This window comes from Drosophila mojavensis, unplaced genomic scaffold, assembly GCF_018153725.1.
Source record: "Drosophila mojavensis isolate 15081-1352.22 unplaced genomic scaffold, ASM1815372v1 contig_44, whole genome shotgun sequence".
Lineage (NCBI taxonomy): Eukaryota > Metazoa > Arthropoda > Insecta > Diptera > Drosophilidae > Drosophila > Drosophila mojavensis.
Window position 1 is genome coordinate 18,480 of NW_025318867.1, and position 20,969 is coordinate 39,448.

The window sequence follows — 20,969 nt, forward strand, 5'->3', positions numbered from 1 at the left end:
TGCGCCTTGCGGAATCCAAACTGATGGCTGGGAATCGCGTTGACAAGAGTATCTTGGGCCAGCATGCGGCTCAATATCAAGTACTCAAGTATCTTAGAGAGGCCAGATAAGAGACTTATTGGCCTGTATGATGCGACGTGTTGCGTTGGCTTGCCAGGCTTATGCACCATCTTCACCATCGCTAACTTCCAGCAAGAGGGGAAATGACCCAGTCTAAAAGAGTTATTACATATCAAAACGAGATACAAAATGGCCTTCAATGGCAGCGCTTTGATGGTGTGATTGTCAATTTGGTCCAAACCAGCCGCTTTTTTGCTTTCTAGCGTGCTGATGTGACTGATGACTTCAGCCGCAGTGACTGGCCGAAATGAGACTGAAGCAGTCAAAGATGTCTGGCTAACTTGAGCCTCGATTTCAGCCAGATCACTGGGTGTCGTAGTCACGATGGGTTGAAAACGCTGCTCAAGACTTGCAGCAAACGTTTCGGCCTTCTCGGCAGTTGTCTTGCACCAGACATTTTGTGAATTTGAGCCATCGCCACTGGAGGACTTCAACAGCGGTAGATTTGGAGCAGGCTGCCGCTTGATCTCGTTGGTCAGCCGCCAGAGCTTCTGCATACTATATCTATCAGTTGGATCGATAGATCTAAATAGCTCTTCCTCATACGTCTGCCTAGCATATATGAGCTCCTTGCGTATGCGATTCGACAACCTGTTGCAGAGCATCTTAAGCATCGGGTTGCGACTTCGAGTCAGATAGCGCTTGATTTGCTTATGGGCCTCGATAAGTTGCAGAGTCTGCCTGTTTACTCGAAATCTAGTCCTTGTTATCTTGCGTGGGTGCTGTGCATTCGCATAGTTTGCGGCATCTTCAATGTTTTTGACAAAAATATTGACCGCATCATCAAGATCGTCAGCACTGTTGATCTCAGTGTTGAGTAATATTTTGTCGTTTAGATAGCTCTGAAATTTGTTGATGTTAGCGTTCAGATCAAGTAGATGGCCTTTTGCTCTGCTAATGATAGGCTTCTCAACCAGCTGAACTTGCAACGGGAGATGATCTGAGCTAAGCTCGAAAGAGTCAGTGATGGCCAGCAATTCTCGCCTGATGCCTTTAAAAAGCGCAAAGTCAATGGCAGACGGAGTTTGGCGCGAATTAAACGGAAAATGGGTGGGCGACCCAGTTGCCAGAATGTTGCAATTCACTTGTAGAATACTATTGACTAGCATTCGGCCACGGAGACAAGATCTGGCGTTGCCCCACCACTGACTTTTCGCATTCCAGTCACCACCGACTATAAAGGTGTCACCCAAGGATAAAAGCAGGTTGTTGAAATCTTGCCCAGACCAGATGACTTGAGGCGGGCAGTAGATTGAGACAATATTGATATGACGGCCATTTTGCAGGCTGACTGAAACTTCGACAGATTGATGCGAGTCGTAAGATGTAAAGCGCATAGCATAATGGCATATCTGTTGTTTAATTATGAAGGCTGCACCTCCTCTGCGCCTGTTTGAGGGGTGATTTGCTAAATAAACAATATAGCCATTAATAGCAATGCTATCGCTATCAGTCAGATGCGTCTCAGACACTAACATTATGTCTATATCGTGCTTGACGAGATATAGATTGAGCTCATTAAGCTTTTTCTTGACACCGGCAGCATTCCAAAAAGATATGTTCATGTTGTTGACACGTTGAGATACAGCAGGCTGCAGTGCAGCGCTGCGTCTACTGGTATTTGGGGAAGTAGTTACATTGTTAGACATTTAAGCGCTCATTGGGACCAAATTGGGCCAACAGGCAGGCCGTGAGTGTGGTCATCATCTCAATGAGTTTGTCTATTTTAGCCTCTAATCTAAAGCTAACTTGCACTGGCATACTTGGCACATTCGCATTCATTGGCTGCTCGAAACGTTGAAAATGAACACCCCCACTAGCTGGATGCGCACCCCCATCTATTGGTTGCGGATGCCTACGGCGCGTACTCAGACTACGGCTACGTTTTGGCTGCGGCGGCCGCTGCGCACTTGCCTGCCTAGGCAAACGAACTTGTTGCTGTTGTTGTTGTTGCTGCTGTTGTTGTTGTTGCTGGCTAACTTTGGTGGCTTTTTGCCTAGACTGACGCTGTTTGCTGCTAATAGCTGCCGGTCCGACAGGCTGAGCAAATTGAAGGCCCGCCCGAAGAGCAGCCGAATAACTGGGCCCTGCACTAACAGTTTGCGGTCGTGACTGAGGGGGGCTTGCTGCAAAAGATTTGGCATATTAGACATATTTGGCATGTTTACTCGACTGCTCTGAGCAGTTACAGTCGGAGCAGGCTTAGCTAGAGTGTTAATTATCTTTGCTAGCTGCGTAGCACTCTCATTTTCACGCTTCTTGCACGCTTCTTTATACGCAGGGCAGCCTTTGTAGCTCGCGGCATGTGGGCCGGAGCAATTGGCACACTTTGCTGGAGTTTGGTCGCCTTTTTGCTTGCCACAGTCCGTGGAAGCATGATTGGCGCCGCACTTGACGCAGGCAAAGGGGCGACGGCAATAATTCTTTGTGTGCCCGAATTTTTGGCACCTATGGCATTGAGCAATTTCATTAGTTTTATACGGCCGCTCAATTTTGACACGCTGGTTGCCAATGGCCGTAATTTGCAGCAATTCTGCGTTGTTTGCGCTGACGGCTAACTCAACCTCAAAGAGATCGAGAGGCTCTTTTGTAAATCGAGACTTAATGCCTCTTAAAAAGCGGACTTCGTGCCCTAACTTGGCCAACTGCTCACGGATATAGTGATCCGGGAGTGGAGAAGTGCAGATGCCGAATAACAGCTCTATAGCCGCGCTCGCACTTCAATTGAAATGTGTAATTTTCATGTTTATGTAATTAATATAGATAAAAAAATAGTTTACCAATTGCGTTTGTGGCGAGTCTTGATTTCACTAATGCATTCGATATATGCAAGAGGAAGCTGAGTAAGTGGCGATGCACCCTGGCATTGTGCCTATCGGAGTGCATAATCAAAACAAAAACAAAAAACAGCTGATTGGGAATTGCATTACATGCAAATTTTATGCTATTGGTAAGTGTAAAAATTAATAGATAAATAAGTGAAATTAATGATATTAATAATTAATATAATTAATTACTGTCTTTCAATATATAGCTGCTATTATACGAAATGCAGGGTAGCGCAGATATTGAAGATAGCGAAATTGCATTAACTGCAAGCTGACTAGCAGGTAAGTGAGTTTTGCAAAAGTGAATAAAAGTTAACAATTATGGATTATAAAAGTGAAGTTAATGATATTAATAATTAATACTAATTAATTATTATCTTTTATGTTAGCTGCTGCCATATAAAGTGCAGAGGGGGCGCAAAACCGAGATAGCAGAACTGCATTAATTGCAAGCTGACAGCAGGTAAGTTAATTTTGCGAAGTTAATAAAAACATTAAAAGATTATTAATGTTGATTTTTGAGACACATCAACTGCGCAAGAGTTTTTTCTATCCGTATGTTACCAGAGAACACACAATAATGATCTCCGCTTCTTCCTACCTCATACATGATCAGCTGACCAGCAGCTGCATGGCGAGGGGAAGGTAGCACGGAGATACTTTTTATTCAAACAATACTTTACAATAGCATTTCTTAAGAATATGAGTAGCGCCTATAAGATACTTAGAAGTATACAGAAGGTCAATATTTACCGAAACTTTTCATAAAATGAATTAATTTAAATGGCCATAAGTGCACAAAAATAACAGCGCAGCTTAATGTTACATAATACAGATAAAAAGAGCAATTTAAAGATAATACAAAATAATAATAAAGTGCTTGAGTAGCTGATAATAGATTAATTAGATAAATAAGATATAAATTTTACAATAGTAATAGATAGCATTAATTAATATAATTCAATTTTCTTTTTTCATTAATAAGCATCTGCAAGATGCACTGAGAAATTAGCCCAAAGTAGCTAATTGGAATTTTAGAGAAAAGTCGAGACAAAGTCTGGTCATTTTCTCCATTGTGAGTATAAGCTAAAAATAGTTATAATTGCAGAAAGTTAATAAAGATTAATAAAAATAATTATTTTCCTTACTTGTTTACATTTGAGTTGCAATGCCTAAAAGAATATGCACAGCTGTTACTATACAATGTTTGTGCAGCAATAGGTTGTTACATAGTTATCGGTGAGTTATCGAAAGTACTTACATACATGTCAAGTCAAAGACTATGAGCAATAAGAATTTACAATTTGCTAAAATTATTGATATTAAGTTCTAAAGTTAATGTTATTTAATAATTATATATAGTAGTTTTAATTATGATTAAGTTTAGTTTACATATATACAATGTATATGCGTAGCAATAATTGTGCAATATATCGCATATGTTTTCATTTAGTTGCTGCTATAGTATAGTTGCTTTAAATTAATTAAATATAGTTTAATATTCACAGGATTTAATAATTTGTATAAAAAATAGCTTTTAAATTCATTTTAGCAATTTTGATTTAACAATATCAATTCATAATATTGCAAGTGCAATTGTGCATGTGATAATGCATCCCTGGCTTTATATATGTACTTATTGGAGTACACAATCAAAACAGAACAAAGTCAGCTGATCGTAAATTGCATTAGATGCAAATTTGATGCTGCTAATTGGAATGCATAAATATAAAAAGGTAAATAAACGATATTAATAATGTTATAAATTAATGCTGATTAATTGCAGTCTTTTTATAAATATAGCTGCTGCAAAGCAAAATGAAAGGGAGCGCAAATATTGAAGACAATTGAATTGCATAGATTGCAAACTGACTGGCAAGTAAGTGAATTTTGCAAAATTTAATAAAAGTGTTAAAAGATTATTAAAATTGATTTTTTCTTTGCAGAGTACATCCACTGCAGCAAGGAGGATTAGCCAAGTGGGCTCCGCAGCCAATAGGGCATGAATTTAAGTTAGTTTTAAGTTCGTTTAAATTGCATATTGTAGGCGCAAGCGCCACTATATCTGTTCGATGCACATATGTATATACAAATGTGTTGAAAATAAACTTTTGTGTTGTAAATAGATATCTAAATTGTTGTTATATGTTTGTTTAGTTACTCTTCCATGTAAATAGTGCAATAGTCGATTTCTAATTGTGTTATTTGTATATACAAATGACTAGTTTTAATGGCAATTAGATTTGATACTTATTTGCATGTCTGGCCTGAAGCCTCTAGGGAAGAGTAGACTTGATCAGTCCGGTAGATCATCCAGGTTGATGATGGGTGGGCGCATGGAGGCCATGGTGGGTGGTAACGGCGCCAACTGCTGGAATATAGGCAGGCGCGGCTGCAAGGCAGCTGCGTCGCCTATACTTTGAGCCACCCCTGAGGCAGGTGTGTGTGCAGCAAGGCCGATCGGTGGGGCATTATTGCGTCGATTCCCATTGGGGTTGCGAGGAGGATCTGGGTACGATCTCGTGAATCGCTCCATAATTAGTCGTCGGCTGTGCTCGCGATAAGTGATTGGGCCATACTCTGGCGGATGTAGGCGACGGTATCTCTCTCTAAATTCAGCGTTTTCATCAGCTTCTCTTTGCAGTTGTCGCTGACTGCGCAGAGCGATATCGTTAGCCAACAGAGTGTTAACGAGATTCGTGTATCTGGACATAGCTAGTCGCTGAGGGATGAACGGATCATAGACAATCTTTCTAGCTTCGTTGTTGCTATGAACACGTAGTCTGTCGAAGTACTTTGTGCAGAGATTGTTGAATATTTCATCTGCAGATAGGATATCCAGAGAGGATCTGATGCGAGTATTAGAAACAAAGTACTGAGCACCAGATATGGCTCTAAGAGCTTTGTTGTGAACCACTCTAATGCGGCTGAATTGGGTCTCGGATAGAAGAGCACCCCATACAGGTAGCGAGTATTGCCATAGTGGGGCAACAAGCTGCTTGTATATGATAGTTTTAGTTTTCATAGATAATTTACTATCTTTATTTACGAGCCAATCTATCTTTTTAAGCCTAGCCCTAACCCTAGTAACGACCGTAGTGACATGTTGAGTGAAGCGCAGTCTAGAATCTAACGTAACGCCCAGATATGGATGTGAGGTGCTATTCTCAATAGTTTCGTTGCCAATGCGAATAGCCTGGTATGGCGCTATAGGTCTGAGTGAATGCATGATGTGCGTAGTTTTATTTGCATTAATAGTAATGCACCACTTGCTTGCCCATTCGGCCAGAATATGCATGTATGCTTGCTGTTGATTAAGCGCATCTGTTTGTCGATAGTTAGCTGAGAGAACAATGACGTCATCAGCGTAGGTGGCAATACGAATTCCATGTAAGCAAGTTGGGCTTGGTATATCGCTGGTGTATATATTATACAGAACTGGCCCAAGCAGGCTGCCTTGTGGCACACCAGCATGAATCTGCCTGACTCCTGAGCGACATCCACCGTGGCACTCAACAATAAAAGAGCGATCTGCTAGATAGCAACAGAGAATGCGATAGAGTGCAAACGGCAATAGTGACTTGAGTTTGTATTTCAAGCCTGTATGCCACACTCGATCAAAAGCTTCTTTAATGTCCATATAGACAGCAGAGCAGTATTTATGGTCATCAAAAGCTTTAATAATATACTGGGTGACTCGACCCAATTGCTGTTCAGCTGAATGTGCCTTGCGGAATCCGAATTGATGGCTTGGAATCGCATTTACAAGAGTATCTTGTTCCAGCATACGGCTCAATATCAGGTACTCGAGTATCTTCGAGAGGCCAGATAGGAGGCTTATTGGCCTGTATGATGAAACATGTTGCGTAGGCTTGCCAGGCTTATGCACCATCTTCACCATCGCTAGCTTCCAGCAAGAGGGGAAATGACCCAATCTAAAAGAGTTGTTGCAGATCAGAACAAGATACAGAATAGCCTTCATTGGCAGCGCTTTAATTGTGTGGTTGTCAATTTGATCCAGACCAGCCGCTTTCTTGTTCTCTAGCGTGCTGATGTGACTGATGACTTCAGCCGCAGTGACTGGCCGAAATAAGACTGAAGGAGTCGCAGATAGCTGGCTAACTTGAGCCTCAATCTCAGCCAGATCACTGGGTGACGTGGTCACAATGGGATGGAAACGCTGCTCAAGACTTGCAGCAAATGTTTCAGCCTTCTCGGCAGTAGTCTTGCACCAGACGTTATGAGCGTTAGAGCCATTGCCACTGGAGGACTTCAATAGCGGTAGATTTGGGGCAGGCTGTCGCTTGATTTCATTGGTCAGTCGCCAGAGTTTCTGCATACTATATCTATCAGTTGGATCGATAGATCTAAATAGCTCTTCCTCATACTTCTGCCTAGCATCTATAAGCTCTTTGCGTATGCGATTCGACAGCCTGTTGCAGAGCTGCTTCGCCAAAGGATTGCGATTTCGAAGGAGATAACGCTTGATTTGCTTGCGGGCCTCGATAAGTTGCAGAGTCTGTCTATTTGCTCGAAATCTAGTCCTCGTTAACTTGCGCGGGTTTTGTGGATTAGCATAGTTTGCAGCATCTTCAATGTTTTTGACGAAGATATTAACAGCATCATCGACGTCATCCGCACTGCTGATCTCGGTGTTGAGCAAGATTTTGTCGTTTAGATAGCTCTGAAATTTGCTTATGTTAGCATTCAGATGCAGAAGATGGCCTTTTGCTTTGCTAGTGATTGGCTTCTCGACCAGCTGAACTTGCAACGGAAGATGGTCAGAGCTGAGCTCGAAAGAGTCAGTGATGGCCAGCAATTCACGTCTGATGCCTTTAAAAAGCGCGAAGTCAATGGCAGACGGAGTTTGGCGTGAATTAAAAGGATAGTGGGTGGGCGATCCAGTTGCCAAAATGTTGCAATTCACTTGTAGAATACTATTTACTAGCGTGCGGCCACGGAGACAGGATCTGGCGTTGCCCCACCACTGACTTTTCGCATTCCAGTCACCGCCTACTATAAAGACATCACCAAGAGAAGTAAGTAGGTTGTTGAAATCTTGTCCAGACCAAATGGCTTGCGGCGGGCAGTAGATAGCTACAATGTTGATGTGTCTGCCGTTTTGCAGGCTGACTGAAACTTCAACAGATTGATGCGAATCATTTGATGTACAGCGCATAGCATAATGACATATATTTTGTTTAATTATGAAAGCTGCACCTCCTCTCCTCCTGTTTGAGGGGTGGTTTGCTAAATAAACGATATAGCCATTGATAGCAATGCTATCGCTTTCAATCAGATGCGTCTCAGACACAAGCATAATGTCTATATCGTGCTTGACGAGATACAGATTGAGCTCATTAAGCTTTTTCTTGACACCAGCAGCATTCCAAAAAGATATCTTGATGTTGTTGACACGTTGAGATACAGCAGGCTGCAGTGCAGCGCTGCGTCTACTGGCATTTGGGGAAGTGGATACATTGTTAGACATTTGAACGCTCATTGGGACCAAATTGGGCCAACAGGCAGGCCGTGAGGGTGGTCATCATCTCAATGAGTTTGTCTATTTTAGCCTCTAATCTAAAGCTAACTTGCACTGGCATGCTTGGCATATTCGCATTTATTGGCTGCTCGAAACGATGAGAATAAACACCCCCACTATTAGGATGCGCACCCCCATCTACGTGCTGTGGACGCCTACGGCGCGTACTCAGGCTGCGGCTACGCATTGGTTGCAGCGGCCGCTGTGCGCTTGCCTGCCGCTGTTGTTGCTGCAAGAGCTGTTGTTGTTGGCTACGTTTTGTGGCTTTTTGTCTGGACTGACGTTGTTTGCTGCTAATTGCTGCCGGCCCGACAGGCTGAGCAAATTCTAAACCCGCCCGAAGGGCAGCCGAATAGCTGGGCCCACTAACTGTTTGCGGTCGTGACTGAGGGGGGACTTGCTGTAAAAGATTTGGCATATTAGTCATATTTGGCATATTAGAGCGACTGCGCTGAGCAGTTGCAGTGGGAGCAGGCTTGGCTAAATTGTTTATTAGCTTTGCTATCTGGTGTACGCCTTCATTTTCGCGCTTCTTGCACGCTTCTTTATAAGAAGGGCAACCTTTGTAGCTCGCAGCGTGTGGGCCAGCACAGTTGGCACACTTCGCTGGTGTTTGTTCGCCTTTTTGTCTGCCACAGTCCGTGGAGGCATGATTATCGCCGCACTTGACGCAGGCAAAGGGGCGACGGCAATAATTTTTAGTGTGCCCAAATTTCTGGCATCTATGGCATTGAGCAACTTCGCTGGATTTGTACGGCTTCTCAATTTTGACGCGCTGATTGCCGATGGCAGTGATTTGCATGAATTCAGCATTATTAGCACTGGGAACTAACTCAACTTCGAAGAGATCAAGCGGCTCTTTAGTGAAACGAGATTTAATGCCTCTCAAGAAGCGAACTTGATGCCCTAAATTGGCTAATTTCTCACGGATATAGTGGTCCGGAGTGGAATAGTGCAGATCTCTGATAATGGCTCTGAAGCCTCGCTCGGACTTCAACTGAAACGTGTAGTTTTCAACTTTATTCTCATCTAAGTACTTTACCAGATTGCGATAAGTGGCGATGTCCTTGCACTGGACTCTGATTCCATGGTTGGAGGTGCGTTTGACGTCATAATTGACTTGGCCGATGGCTTCATCCAGTCGAATGAGAATCGACATGATGTCCGTGACGTTAGCCAGAAATAGTGGCGCCGGCTTCACAAAGAGGTGTGCGTTGGGGGCGTCAGTAGAAGTAGAAGGTGGAGTAATTTGCACATTACTGGTAATGCAAACTTTATTGGCGAGGTCAGCTGCCTTCTTCTGTGTGTTCTCAGTCCTTGGATTCAATTTATTGTTGTCATCAGATGGCGGAATCTCTACGTCACTGTCACCCAGATCAATAGAGTCCAGTTGAGCACTCTTCTTCTTTGGGCTGTCACCCTTTTCAGCAGTGCGTTTAACTGCAGTTGCAAGTGGCTGCGCGCCCATTTTAAGCGCCTCTTCGATTGTCATCTGGCCACTTTTGAGAGCCGCTTTGGCTTTATGATAATTAGCAATTGCTTTATCAGCTTTGCTGCTGTTGGTAACACCAGCCGCATTTGCTTTCAGTAGCTGAGCCGCAGCTCGAGATGTTGTTGGTTTCGCAAAAACCTCACTTTTCTTCACTGGCGCACTCGATGGCGTGGGCGCAGACAAATGTGTCGGCGAGCCGAGAAGAGATTCAACTTCCACGTCCATATCCTCTTCACCGTCAGCTGCAACATAGCCCCTAGGCATTGTTGCAATTTAATTTGCAAAATTTATTCGTTTTTGCACCGATTAAATTTTTCTGTTCGTATGTTACAAGAGAACACACATTGATGATCTCCGTTTCTTCGCATCTCATACATGATCAGCTGACCAGCAGCTGCATGGCGAGGGGAAGATAGTACGGAGATACTTTTTATTCAATTAATACTTCACAATAGCATTTCTTATGAATATAAATAGCGCCTATGAGATAATTAAAATCTAAAAAAGGACTATATTTGTCGAAACTTATCATTACATGATTAAATTTAAATGGCCATAAGTGCACAAAAATAACAGTGCAGCTTAATTTTACAAAATACTTATAATAGAGCAATTTAAAGATAATAGAAATTAACAATAAAGTGCTTGAGTAACTGATTAACGACTAAATAGATAAGTAAAATTTAAGTTTAACAATAGTAATAGATGGCATTAATTAATATAATTCAATTATTTCATTAATAAGCATCTACAAGATGCACAGAGAAAAGTAGCCCAAAGTGGCCAATTGGAATAAAAGAGAAAAGTCGAGACAAAGTCTGGTCATTTTCTCAAGTATGGGCTTGAGCTAAAATTAGCTTAAATTACAAAAAGTTAAAACAGCTGATTGGAAATTGCATTAAATGCAAATTTTATGACTGATCCCTATGTGATCTAAATAGGACCCTATAGGCAGCAAGTGGTGATGGTGGTGGTAGTGGCAGCGGCATTGGCGCAATACCCTCGAAGACAGGTAGCCGTTGCGGCTGGTGGGCTGCTGCTTGTGCAGCTTCGTTGTGTTGCTGAGCCTCCCGTCGGCGAAGGAATCGCTCCCTACTTTCAGCTATTTCATCGGCCTCCCGTTGTAGTTGTCGCTGGGTGCGTAGAGCAATGTCATTGGCCAAATGCGTGTTTACGAGACTCGTGTATCTTGCCAATGTTATCCGCTGTGGGATGAACGGGTCATAGGCAATGTTTTTGGCAAAGTTGTTGGTATGGACCCGGAGTCGATCATAGTATTTGGCGCAGAGATTGTTGAATATATCATCCGCAGACAGGACTTGCAACTCAGCTCTGATGCGCGCGTTCGAAACAAAGTACTGAGCACCAGAAATGGCTCTCAGAGCTTTGTTGTGTACGACTCGAATGCGGCTGAATTGCGCCTCAGATAGCAGAGCGCCCCCATACAGGCAGCGAGTATTGCCAAAGTGGAGCAACTAGCTGCTTGTAAATAATGACTTTTGTTCTGAGCGTCAATTTGCTATCTTTGTTAATGAGCCAATCTATCTTTTTAAGCCTAGCCCTGACCCTAGTAACGACCGTAGTGACATGTTGTGAGAATCGTAGTTTTGTGTCTAGAGTAACGCCCAAATACGAATGTGAGGTGCCATTCTCAATAGTTTCGTTGCCAATGCGAATCGCCTGATATGGCGCTATGACTCTAAGAGTATGCATGATATGCATAGTCTTGTTTGCATTTATTGTAATGCACCACTTGCTCGCCCATTCAGCCAATCTATCCATGTAAGCTTGCTGTTGATTAAGAGCATCTGCTTGGCGAAAGTCTGTCGATAGGACAATGACGTCGTCAGCATAAGTAGCAATGAGAATCCCACGCAGACAAGTTGGCCTTGGTATGTCGCTGGTGTATATGTTGTACAAGATAGGCCCGAGCAAGCTACCTTGTGGCACACCAGCGTTAATTTGCTTGATTCCTGAGCGACAGCCACCGTGACACTCAACAATGAAAGTGCGATCTGCTAGATAGCAACAGAGGATGCGATAGAGAGCATCCGGCAAAAGCCTCTTAAGCTTATACTTCAAGCCTGTATGCCACACTCGATCAAAGGCTTCTTTGATATCCATATACACAGCAGAGCAGTATTTATGATCATCAAACGCTTTAATAATGTATTGGGTGACTCGACCCAATTGCTGCTCAGCAGAATGCGCCTTGCGGAATCCAAATTGATGATTTGGAATCGCATTTACAAGAGTATCTTGCTCCAGCATACGGCTCAAAATCAGATACTCAAGTATCTTAGAGAGGCCAGACAGCAGACTTATTGGCCTGTATGATGCAACATGGTGCGTAGGCTTGCCAGGCTTATGCACCATCTTCACCACTGCTAACTTCCAGCTCGAGGGGAAATGACTCAATCTAAGAGAGTTATTGCATATCATAACAAGATACAAAACAGCCTTCAATGGCAGCGCTTTAATGGTGTGATTGTCAATTTGATCCAATCCAGCCGCTTTTTTGTTCTCTAGCGTGCTGATGTGACTGGTGACCTCAGCCGCAGTGACTGGCCGGAATGAGACTGAAGCAGTCAAAGATGGCTGGCTAACTTGAGCCTCGATTTCAGCCAGAACACTGGGTGGCGTAGTCACAATAGGTTGAAAACGCTGCTCAAGACTTGCAGCAAACGTTTCGGCCTTTTCGGCAGTTGTCTTGCACCAGACGTTTTGCGCATTAGAGCCATTGCCGCTGGAGGACTTCAACAGCGGTAGATTTGGAGCAGGCTGCCGCTTGATCTCGTTGGTCAGTCGCCAGAGCTTCTGCATACTATATCTATCTGTTGGATCGATAGATATAAATAGCTCTTCCTCATACTTCTGCCTAGCATATATGAGCTCTTTGCGTATGCGATTCGATAGCCTGTTGCAGAGCATCTTAAGCATCGGATTGCGACTTCGAGTCAGATAGCGCTTGACTTGCTTATGGGCCTCGATAAGTTGCAGAGTCTGTCTATTTACGCGATATCTAGTCCTCTTTATCGTGCGTGGGTGCTGTGCATTCGCATAGTTTGCAGCATCTTCAATGTTCTTTACAAAAATCTTGACCGCATCATCAATATCGTCAGCACTGTTGATCTCAGTGTTGAGCAAGATTTTGTCGTTTAGATAGCTCTGAAATTTGTTGATGTTAGCGTTCAGATCAAGTAGATGGCCTTTTGCTCTGCTGGTGACAGGCTTCTCAACCAGCTGAACTTGCAGCGGGAGATGATCAGAGCTAAGCTCGAAAGAGTCAGTGATGGCAAGCAAATCTCGCCTGATACCTTTAAATAGCGCAAAGTCAATGGCAGACGGAGTTTGGCGTGAATTAAACGGAAAATGGGTGGGCGACCCAGTTGCCAGAATGTTGCAATTCACTTGTAGAATACTATTGACTAGCATTCGGCCACGGAGACAAGATCTGGCGTTGCCCCACCACTGACTTTTCGCATTCCAGTCACCACCGACTATAAAGGTGTCACCCAAGGATAAAAGCAGGTTGTTGAAATCTTGCCCAGACCAGATGACTTGAGGCGGGCAGTAAGATTGAGACAATATTGATATGACGGCCATTTTGCAGGCTGACTGAAACTTCGACAGATTGATGCGAGTCGTAAGATGTAAAGCGCATAGCATAATGGCATATCTGTTGTTTAATTATGAAGGCTGCACCTCCTCTGCGCCTGTTTGAGGGGTGATTTGCTAAATAAACAATATAGCCATTAATAGCAATGCTATCGCTATCAGTCAGATGCGTCTCGGACACTAGCATTATGTCTATATCGTGCTTGACGAGATATAGATTGAGCTCATTAAGCTTTTTCTTGACACCGGCAGCATTCCAAAAGATATGTTCATGTTGTTGACACGTTGAGATACAGCAGGCTGCAGTGCAGCGCTGCGTCTACTGGTATTTGGGGAAGTAGTTACATTGTTAGACATTTAAGCGCTCATTGGGACCAAATTGGGCCAACAGGCAGGCCGTGAGTGTGGTCATCATCTCAATGAGTTTGTCTATTTTAGCCTCTAATCTAAAGCTAACTTGCACTGGCATACTTGGCACATTCGCATTCATTGGCTGCTCGAAACGTTGAAAATGAACACCCCCACTAGCTGGATGCGCACCCCCATCTATTGGTTGCGGATGCCTACGGCGCGTACTCAGACTACGGCTACGTTTTGGCTGCGGCGGCCGCTGCGCACTTGCCTGCCTAGGCAAACGAACTTGTTGCTGTTGTTGTTGTTGCTGCTGTTGTTGTTGTTGCTGGCTAACTTTGGTGGCTTTTTGCCTAGACTGACGCTGTTTGCTGCTAATAGCTGCCGGTCCGACAGGCTGAGCAAATTGAAGGCCCGCCCGAAGAGCAGCCGAATAACTGGGCCCTGCACTAACAGTTTGCGGTCGTGACTGAGGGGGGGCTTGCTGCAAAAGATTTGGCATATTAGACATATTTGGCATGTTTACTCGACTGCTCTGAGCAGTTACAGTCGGAGCAGGCTTAGCTAGAGTGTTAATTATCTTTGCTAGCTGCGTAGCACTCTCATTTTCACGCTTCTTGCACGCTTCTTTATACGCAGGGCAGCCTTTGTAGCTCGCGGCATGTGGGCCGGAGCAATTGGCACACTTTGCTGGAGTTTGGTCGCCTTTTTGCTTGCCACAGTCCGTGGAAGCATGATTGGCGCCGCACTTGACGCAGGCAAAGGGGCGACGGCAATAATTCTTTGTGTGCCCGAATTTTTGGCACCTATGGCATTGAGCAATTTCATTAGTTTTATACGGCCGCTCAATTTTGACACGCTGGTTGCCAATGGCCGTAATTTGCAGCAATTCTGCGTTGTTTGCGCTGACGGCTAACTCAACCTCAAAGAGATCGAGAGGCTCTTTTGTAAATCGAGACTTAATGCCTCTTAAAAAGCGGACTTCGTGCCCTAACTTGGCCAACTGCTCACGGATATAGTGATCCGGAGTGGAGAAGTGCAGATGCCGAATAACAGCTCTATAGCCGCGCTCGCACTTCAATTGAAATGTGTAATTTTCAATTGAATTTGCGTCGAGATATCTTACCAGCTTGCGGTGCGTGGCGACGTCCTTGCACTGGACACGAATGCCGTGGTTAGCAGCAGGCTTGGTGGAGTAATTGTCCTGGCCAATAGCGTCATCCAGGCGTATTAGCAGAGGCATAATATCCGTCACGTTGGCGATAAATAGCGGCGCTGGCTTTGCACTCGGTTGCGCACGGCTGGCTCCGGTTGTAGTGGCAGCGGCTGCAGCAGTAACAGCGGCAGCAGTAGTAGCAGCTGCAGCGGCAGCATTAGGTGGCATAGTTTGCACTTTTGCAGCTGTACAAACTTCATTGGCAAGGCAAGTTGCCTCTCGCTGCGTGTCCTCAGTCCTGGTGGTCCGTATTAAGTCGTCTTTTCTGTTTGTATGCCTTGACAGAACACACATTAATAATCTCTCTTTCCTCCATTCTCGCCCATAACAGCTGACCAGCAGCTAAATGGAGAGGAGGAGAGAATAGAGAGATATTCTTTATTCATATAATACTCTTCGTTAGCATTTTTTTTGAATTTACATGGCGCCTTAAGTTACTTAGGTCGATATTAGCCGAAACTTGCTCACATGAGCTGTTTAAATAGTCGCAAGTGCAACATTAAATTGCTGTGCAGCATTGCGTTACATATTATACAAAAGAGCAGATCAAAAACAAAAATGAATAACATTTGATGTGCTTAAATAACTAGTTTAAAACTATTGAGTAGGTTTAGTTATAATTATTATGTAGATTAAAACAATAACAATTGATACAATTAATTAATTCATTTTACTTTTAATTCTATTTGTAGGAACACCTATAAGATGCGCAACAAACTTAGCAGTGAGAAGATCCGCTAATTGGATTTAGAGAGAAGAGTCGGGACATCGTCCGGTCATTTTCTCCATACTTGTCTAAGCTAATATAACTTTTAATTAAATTCTTGAACTTATATCTATAATTCTTTTCATTTTATCACCTTTATTTCAGTCTAAAAAGTTAAATTAAACCGCAAGTGCAATTTAGGAGAGATTGTGCAGCTGTGCGTTTATACGTTTATCGGGATGCATAAATCAAAACAAAAGGTAATTATCGAAAAATGCATAAATGGCAATGGGAATTTACAATTAGTTATAAAATGTGAGTAATAGTGCTTAAAAATTTACTAGTATATACTATTATAGCTAATAATTATTTATTAAATGGTAAGCTTTCATTTCATTAATATTCTTATATATTCATTTCATAGCGATATTTGTGCAAAAATATCACAAGTGCTATCACATATGTGGTTTCAGTTGCAATATTACTAATATTATTTTTAATTTGGAATAATATAGTTTATAGTTGATTAAGAAATAATAAATTTGAATTCCAATAAGTTTTTCTTTTCATTTTGTCTTATAGAACTATCGCAAAAAAAAAAAAAACAATCGCGAAGAGAGGTTGTGCACCCCTGGTATGCATATCGATATGCACAGATAAAAACATATGTTTGAAGAACATATGATGAAAAGGCAGAGTGCAATTTATTGCAAAAGTTGCAACTGAAAGAGATGAGTATGGATTCTAATAAGAATACTGAGATAATTATTAATAATTAGATATTTTTTTTTTTGATTTGAATAGTCAGGTCCGCATGAGGCTGACTGACTGACTATATTTATTTATTTACTGCTATACTACTGTATAATATAGTAAATTTGTTGACGCCTATTGTGTGTAGGTCTCAAATGTGAGTGTTACATTAAATGTGAAGTGAAATACAAAAGTAGTTTGATTAATTATGTGTTAGTGAATGTATAGATATCTTGATTAGGAATGGCATCCTGTCTGGAAACGTCATCTCTTCTGGAACTGGTATCCTGTTTGGGATTCAAAATCTTTCCAGTTTATTATACAGACCAGCTGCATTCAAAACCAGAATCCTTAATGTGTAAGTGCTTCCAAGAGAACTAGGCAATATTGGATGTGTCATTGACGTGTTTAGCCATCATGCAGTTTGTTAATAAAGTCAACATAGTAATAAGCTGATCCATCTTCGCATTAAGATTTTCTATACTACTGACTTTCGTGGGAACAGATCGTTTGCGCTCATCAAGCATTAACTCAATTAAGGTATCAAACTTTGCATTTAATGTTTTGATATCGCTATCATTATTAACAGTGAGCCGAGCATTACTACGGCTACGACTTCTAAATCGCCAGCTGGCATGTTGATCGTCTTCATGTCCATGACCATCATTTGATCGAATTTGGCGCAACTGCTGAAGTGACCGTTGGTGTTGATTGTTCAGATTTATAGGTACTGGTTGAGCATTTTGTTGACGCTGCAGTACTTGCTGACCTTGTTGCGTTTTTACTGCAGTAGATGGTTTTTGCTTATTAGTTATGCCCATTTTTATTGCATCAGCATAACTCGATTTTTCTACCAATTTAGCTGAAAGCAGGCCAGCAGACTTTTGACCTTGTTGCTGCGATTGCTTGGACATATTTGTGGGAACCACTCGAGGCTCTTGAGCTTGCTGCTGCAATTTAGCTTGATGGTTCCGCATTACTTGCTGTATTGTCAGATGTTTTGACGACTGAGCAGATTTGGTTGATTTAGAATTGTCAATATGTCGATTAATGATTTTAGCAGTAGCAGCACTATTGCTAAGGCTACCCTGATGCATCAAATCAACCACAAGCCTATTTGCTTGTTGCAATTTTGTTGACTCCTTGATTTTGCATGCTTCTTTAAAAGACTTGCAGCCTTTATAGCTGGCAACATGCTCGCCAAGGCAATTTGCACATTTAGGTGGCTGGCTTAAGCTCCCTTTCTGACGTGGACATTCAGTAGATGGATGGTTATTACCACATTTTACACAGATAAAAGGTCTGCGGCAATAATTTTTGGTGTGTCCAAACTTTTGACAACGGTGACACTGCACAGCATCTATGTTATGCAGTGATTTCTCTATCTTGACCTCCTGATGACCCAGCAAGGTAGTAACTAATATACTACTATTGTTGGGTTTAGCCTCAATTTCAACTTCAAATAAGTCAAGTGGTTGGCCAGAGAACCTTTTTTGATGTTATTTGCATATCGAACTGTATGCCCCAGTTTAGCAAACTCCTCTTTGATCCACTCAATTGGTGTACTTCGATGTAAATGTCTAATAAGAATTCTGAATCCACGCTCAGACTTGATTTGAAAAGTATGAGATTCTAGGTTTATGTCTTCAAAATGATGAATAAGCTTCCTATAGGAGTCAATGCTAAGGCACTGAATGCGCAATCCACGTCCTGAGGTAGTCTTTACAAAATAAGAGGTATGATCAATAACTTTATTGATCCCTTGAATGAATGGAATGATCATAGGAACATCCGGAATATATATGGAAGGTGGCCTTGAACTTTCCTTATTGGTAATTGTTGACTGATTCGTAGCTGAATCACTTATTTTAGTTTTAGTTTTGCAAGTAGCTTCCGGGTGTTCTTCATCATCCGAATCAAGTCTACTTGGTTTGATTTGAATAGTCAGGTCCGCATGAGGCTGACTGACTGACTATATTTATTTATTTACTGCTATACTACTGTATAATATAGTAAATTTGTTGACGCCTATTGTGTGTAGGTCTCAAATGTGAGTGTTACATTAAATGTGAAGTGAAATACAAAAGTAGTTTGATTAATTATGTGTTAGTGAATGTATAGATATCTTGATTAGGAATGGCATCCTGTCTGGAAACGTCATCTCTTCTGGAACTGGTATCCTGTTTGGGATTCAAAATCTTTCCAGTTTATTATACAGACCAGCTGCATTCAAAACCAGAATCCTTAATGTGTAAGTGCTTCCAAGAGAACTAGGCAATATTGGATGTGTCATTGACGTGTTTAGCCATCATGCAGTTTGTTAATAAAGTCAACATAGTAATAAGCTGATCCATCTTCGCATTAAGATTTTCTATACTACTGACTTTCATGGGAACAGATCGTTTGCGCTCATCAAGCATTAACTCAATTAAGGTATCAAACTTTGCATTTAATGTTTTGATATCGCTATCATTATTAACAGTGAGCCGAGCATTACTACGGCTACGACTTCTAAATCGCCAGCTGGCATGTTGATCGTCTTCATGTCCATGACCATCATTTGATCGAATTTGGCGCAACTGCTGAAGTGACCGTTGGTGTTGATTGTTCAGATTTATAGGTACTGGTTGAGCATTTTGTTGACGCTGCAGTACTTGCTGACCTTGTTGCGTTTTTACTGCAGTAGATGGTTTTTGCTTATTAGTTATGCCCATTTTTATTGCATCAGCATAACTCGATTTTTCTACCAATTTAGCTGAAAGCAGGCCAGCAGACTTTTGACCTTGTTGCTGCGATTGCTTGGACATATTTGTGGGAACCACTCGAGGCTCTTGAGCTTGCTGCTGCAATTTAGCTTGATGGTTCCGCATTACTTGCTGTATTGTCAGATGTTTTGACGACTGAGCAGATTTGGTTGATTTAGAATTGTCAATATGTCGATTAATGATTTTAGCAGTAGCAGCACTATTGCTAAGGCTACCCTGATGCATCAAATCAACCACAAGCCTATTTGCTTGTTGCAATTTTGTTGACTCCTTGATTTTGCATGCTTCTTTAAAAGACTTGCAGCCTTTATAGCTGGCAACATGCTCGCCAAGGCAATTTGCACATTTAGGTGGCTGGCTTAAGCTCCCTTTCTGACGTGGACATTCAGTAGATGGATGGTTATTACCACATTTTACACAGATAAAAGGTCTGCGGCAATAATTTTTGGTGTGTCCAAACTTTTGACAACGGTGACACTGCACAGCATCTATGTTATGCAGTGATTTCTCTATCTTGACCTCCTGATGACCCAGCAAGGTAGTAACTAATATACTACTATTGTTGGGTTTAGCCTCAATTTCAACTTCATTTTCTGTTCGTATGTTACAAGAGAACACACATTGATGATCTCCGCTTCTTCGCATCTCATACATGATCAGCTGACCAGCAGCTGCATGGCGAGGGGAAGATAGTACGGAGATACTTTTTATTCAATTAATACTTCACAATAGCATTTCTTATGAATATAAATAGCGCCTATGAGATAATTAAAATCTAAAAAAGGACTATATTTATCGAAACTTATCATTAAATGATTAAATTTAAATGGCCATAAGTGCACAAAAATAACAGTGCAGCTTAATTTTACAAAATACTTATAATAGAGCAATTTAAAGATAATAGAAATTAACAATAAAGTGCTTGGGTAACTGATTAACGACTAAATAGATAAGTAAGGTTTAAGTTTAACAATAGTAATAGATAGCATTAATTAATATAATTCAATTATTTCATTAATAAGCATCTACAAGATGCACAGAGAAAAGTAGCCCAAAGTGGCCAATTGGAATAAAAGAGAAAAGTCGAGACAAAGTCTGGTCATTTTCTCAAGTATGGGCTTGAGCTAAAATTAGCTTAAATTACAAAAAGTTAAGACAGCTGATTGGAAATTGCATTAAATGCAAATTTTATGACTGATCCCTATGTGATCTAAATAGGACCCTATAGGCAGCAAGAGGTGATGGTGGTGGTAGTGGCAGCGGCATTGGCGCAATACCCTCGAAGACAGGTAGTCGTTGCGGCTGTTGGGCTGCTGCTTGTGCAGCTTCGTTGTGTTGCTGAGCCTCCCGTCGGCGAAGGAATCGCTCCCTACTTTCAGCTATTTCATCGGCCTCCCGTTGTAGTAGTCGCTGGGTGCGTAGAGCAATGTCATTGGCCAAATGCGTGTTTACGAGACTCGTGTATCTTGCCAATGTTATCCGCTGTGGGATGAACGGGTCATAGGCAATGTTTTTGGCCAAGTTGTTGGTATGGACCCGGAGTCGATCATAGTATTTGGCGCAGAGATTGTTGAATAT

General features: G+C 42.0%; 1 protein-coding gene and 1 long non-coding RNA gene across 2 annotated transcripts; both read right to left on the bottom strand.

Annotated features, from left to right (window-relative positions):
• Positions 1-13,864: 13,864 nt before the first annotated feature.
• On the bottom strand, positions 13,865-15,422 carry LOC122757317 (chromatin modification-related protein EAF1-like). The gene is made up of 2 exons (XM_044009141.1): positions 15,078-15,422; positions 13,865-14,435 (listed from the first exon to the last, which is right to left on the bottom strand). Exons 1-2 carry the CDS (start codon positions 15,333-15,335, stop codon positions 13,950-13,952), a joined length of 744 nt encoding a protein of 247 aa, XP_043865076.1. The 5' UTR covers positions 15,336-15,422; the 3' UTR covers positions 13,865-13,949.
• Positions 15,423-15,428: 6 nt separating this feature from the next.
• On the bottom strand, positions 15,429-16,414 carry LOC116804774. The gene is made up of 2 exons (XR_004364780.2): positions 16,028-16,414; positions 15,429-15,967 (listed from the first exon to the last, which is right to left on the bottom strand). It is a non-coding gene; the product is annotated as an uncharacterized LOC116804774 (long non-coding RNA).
• Between the last annotated feature and the right edge of the window lie 4,555 nt (positions 16,415-20,969).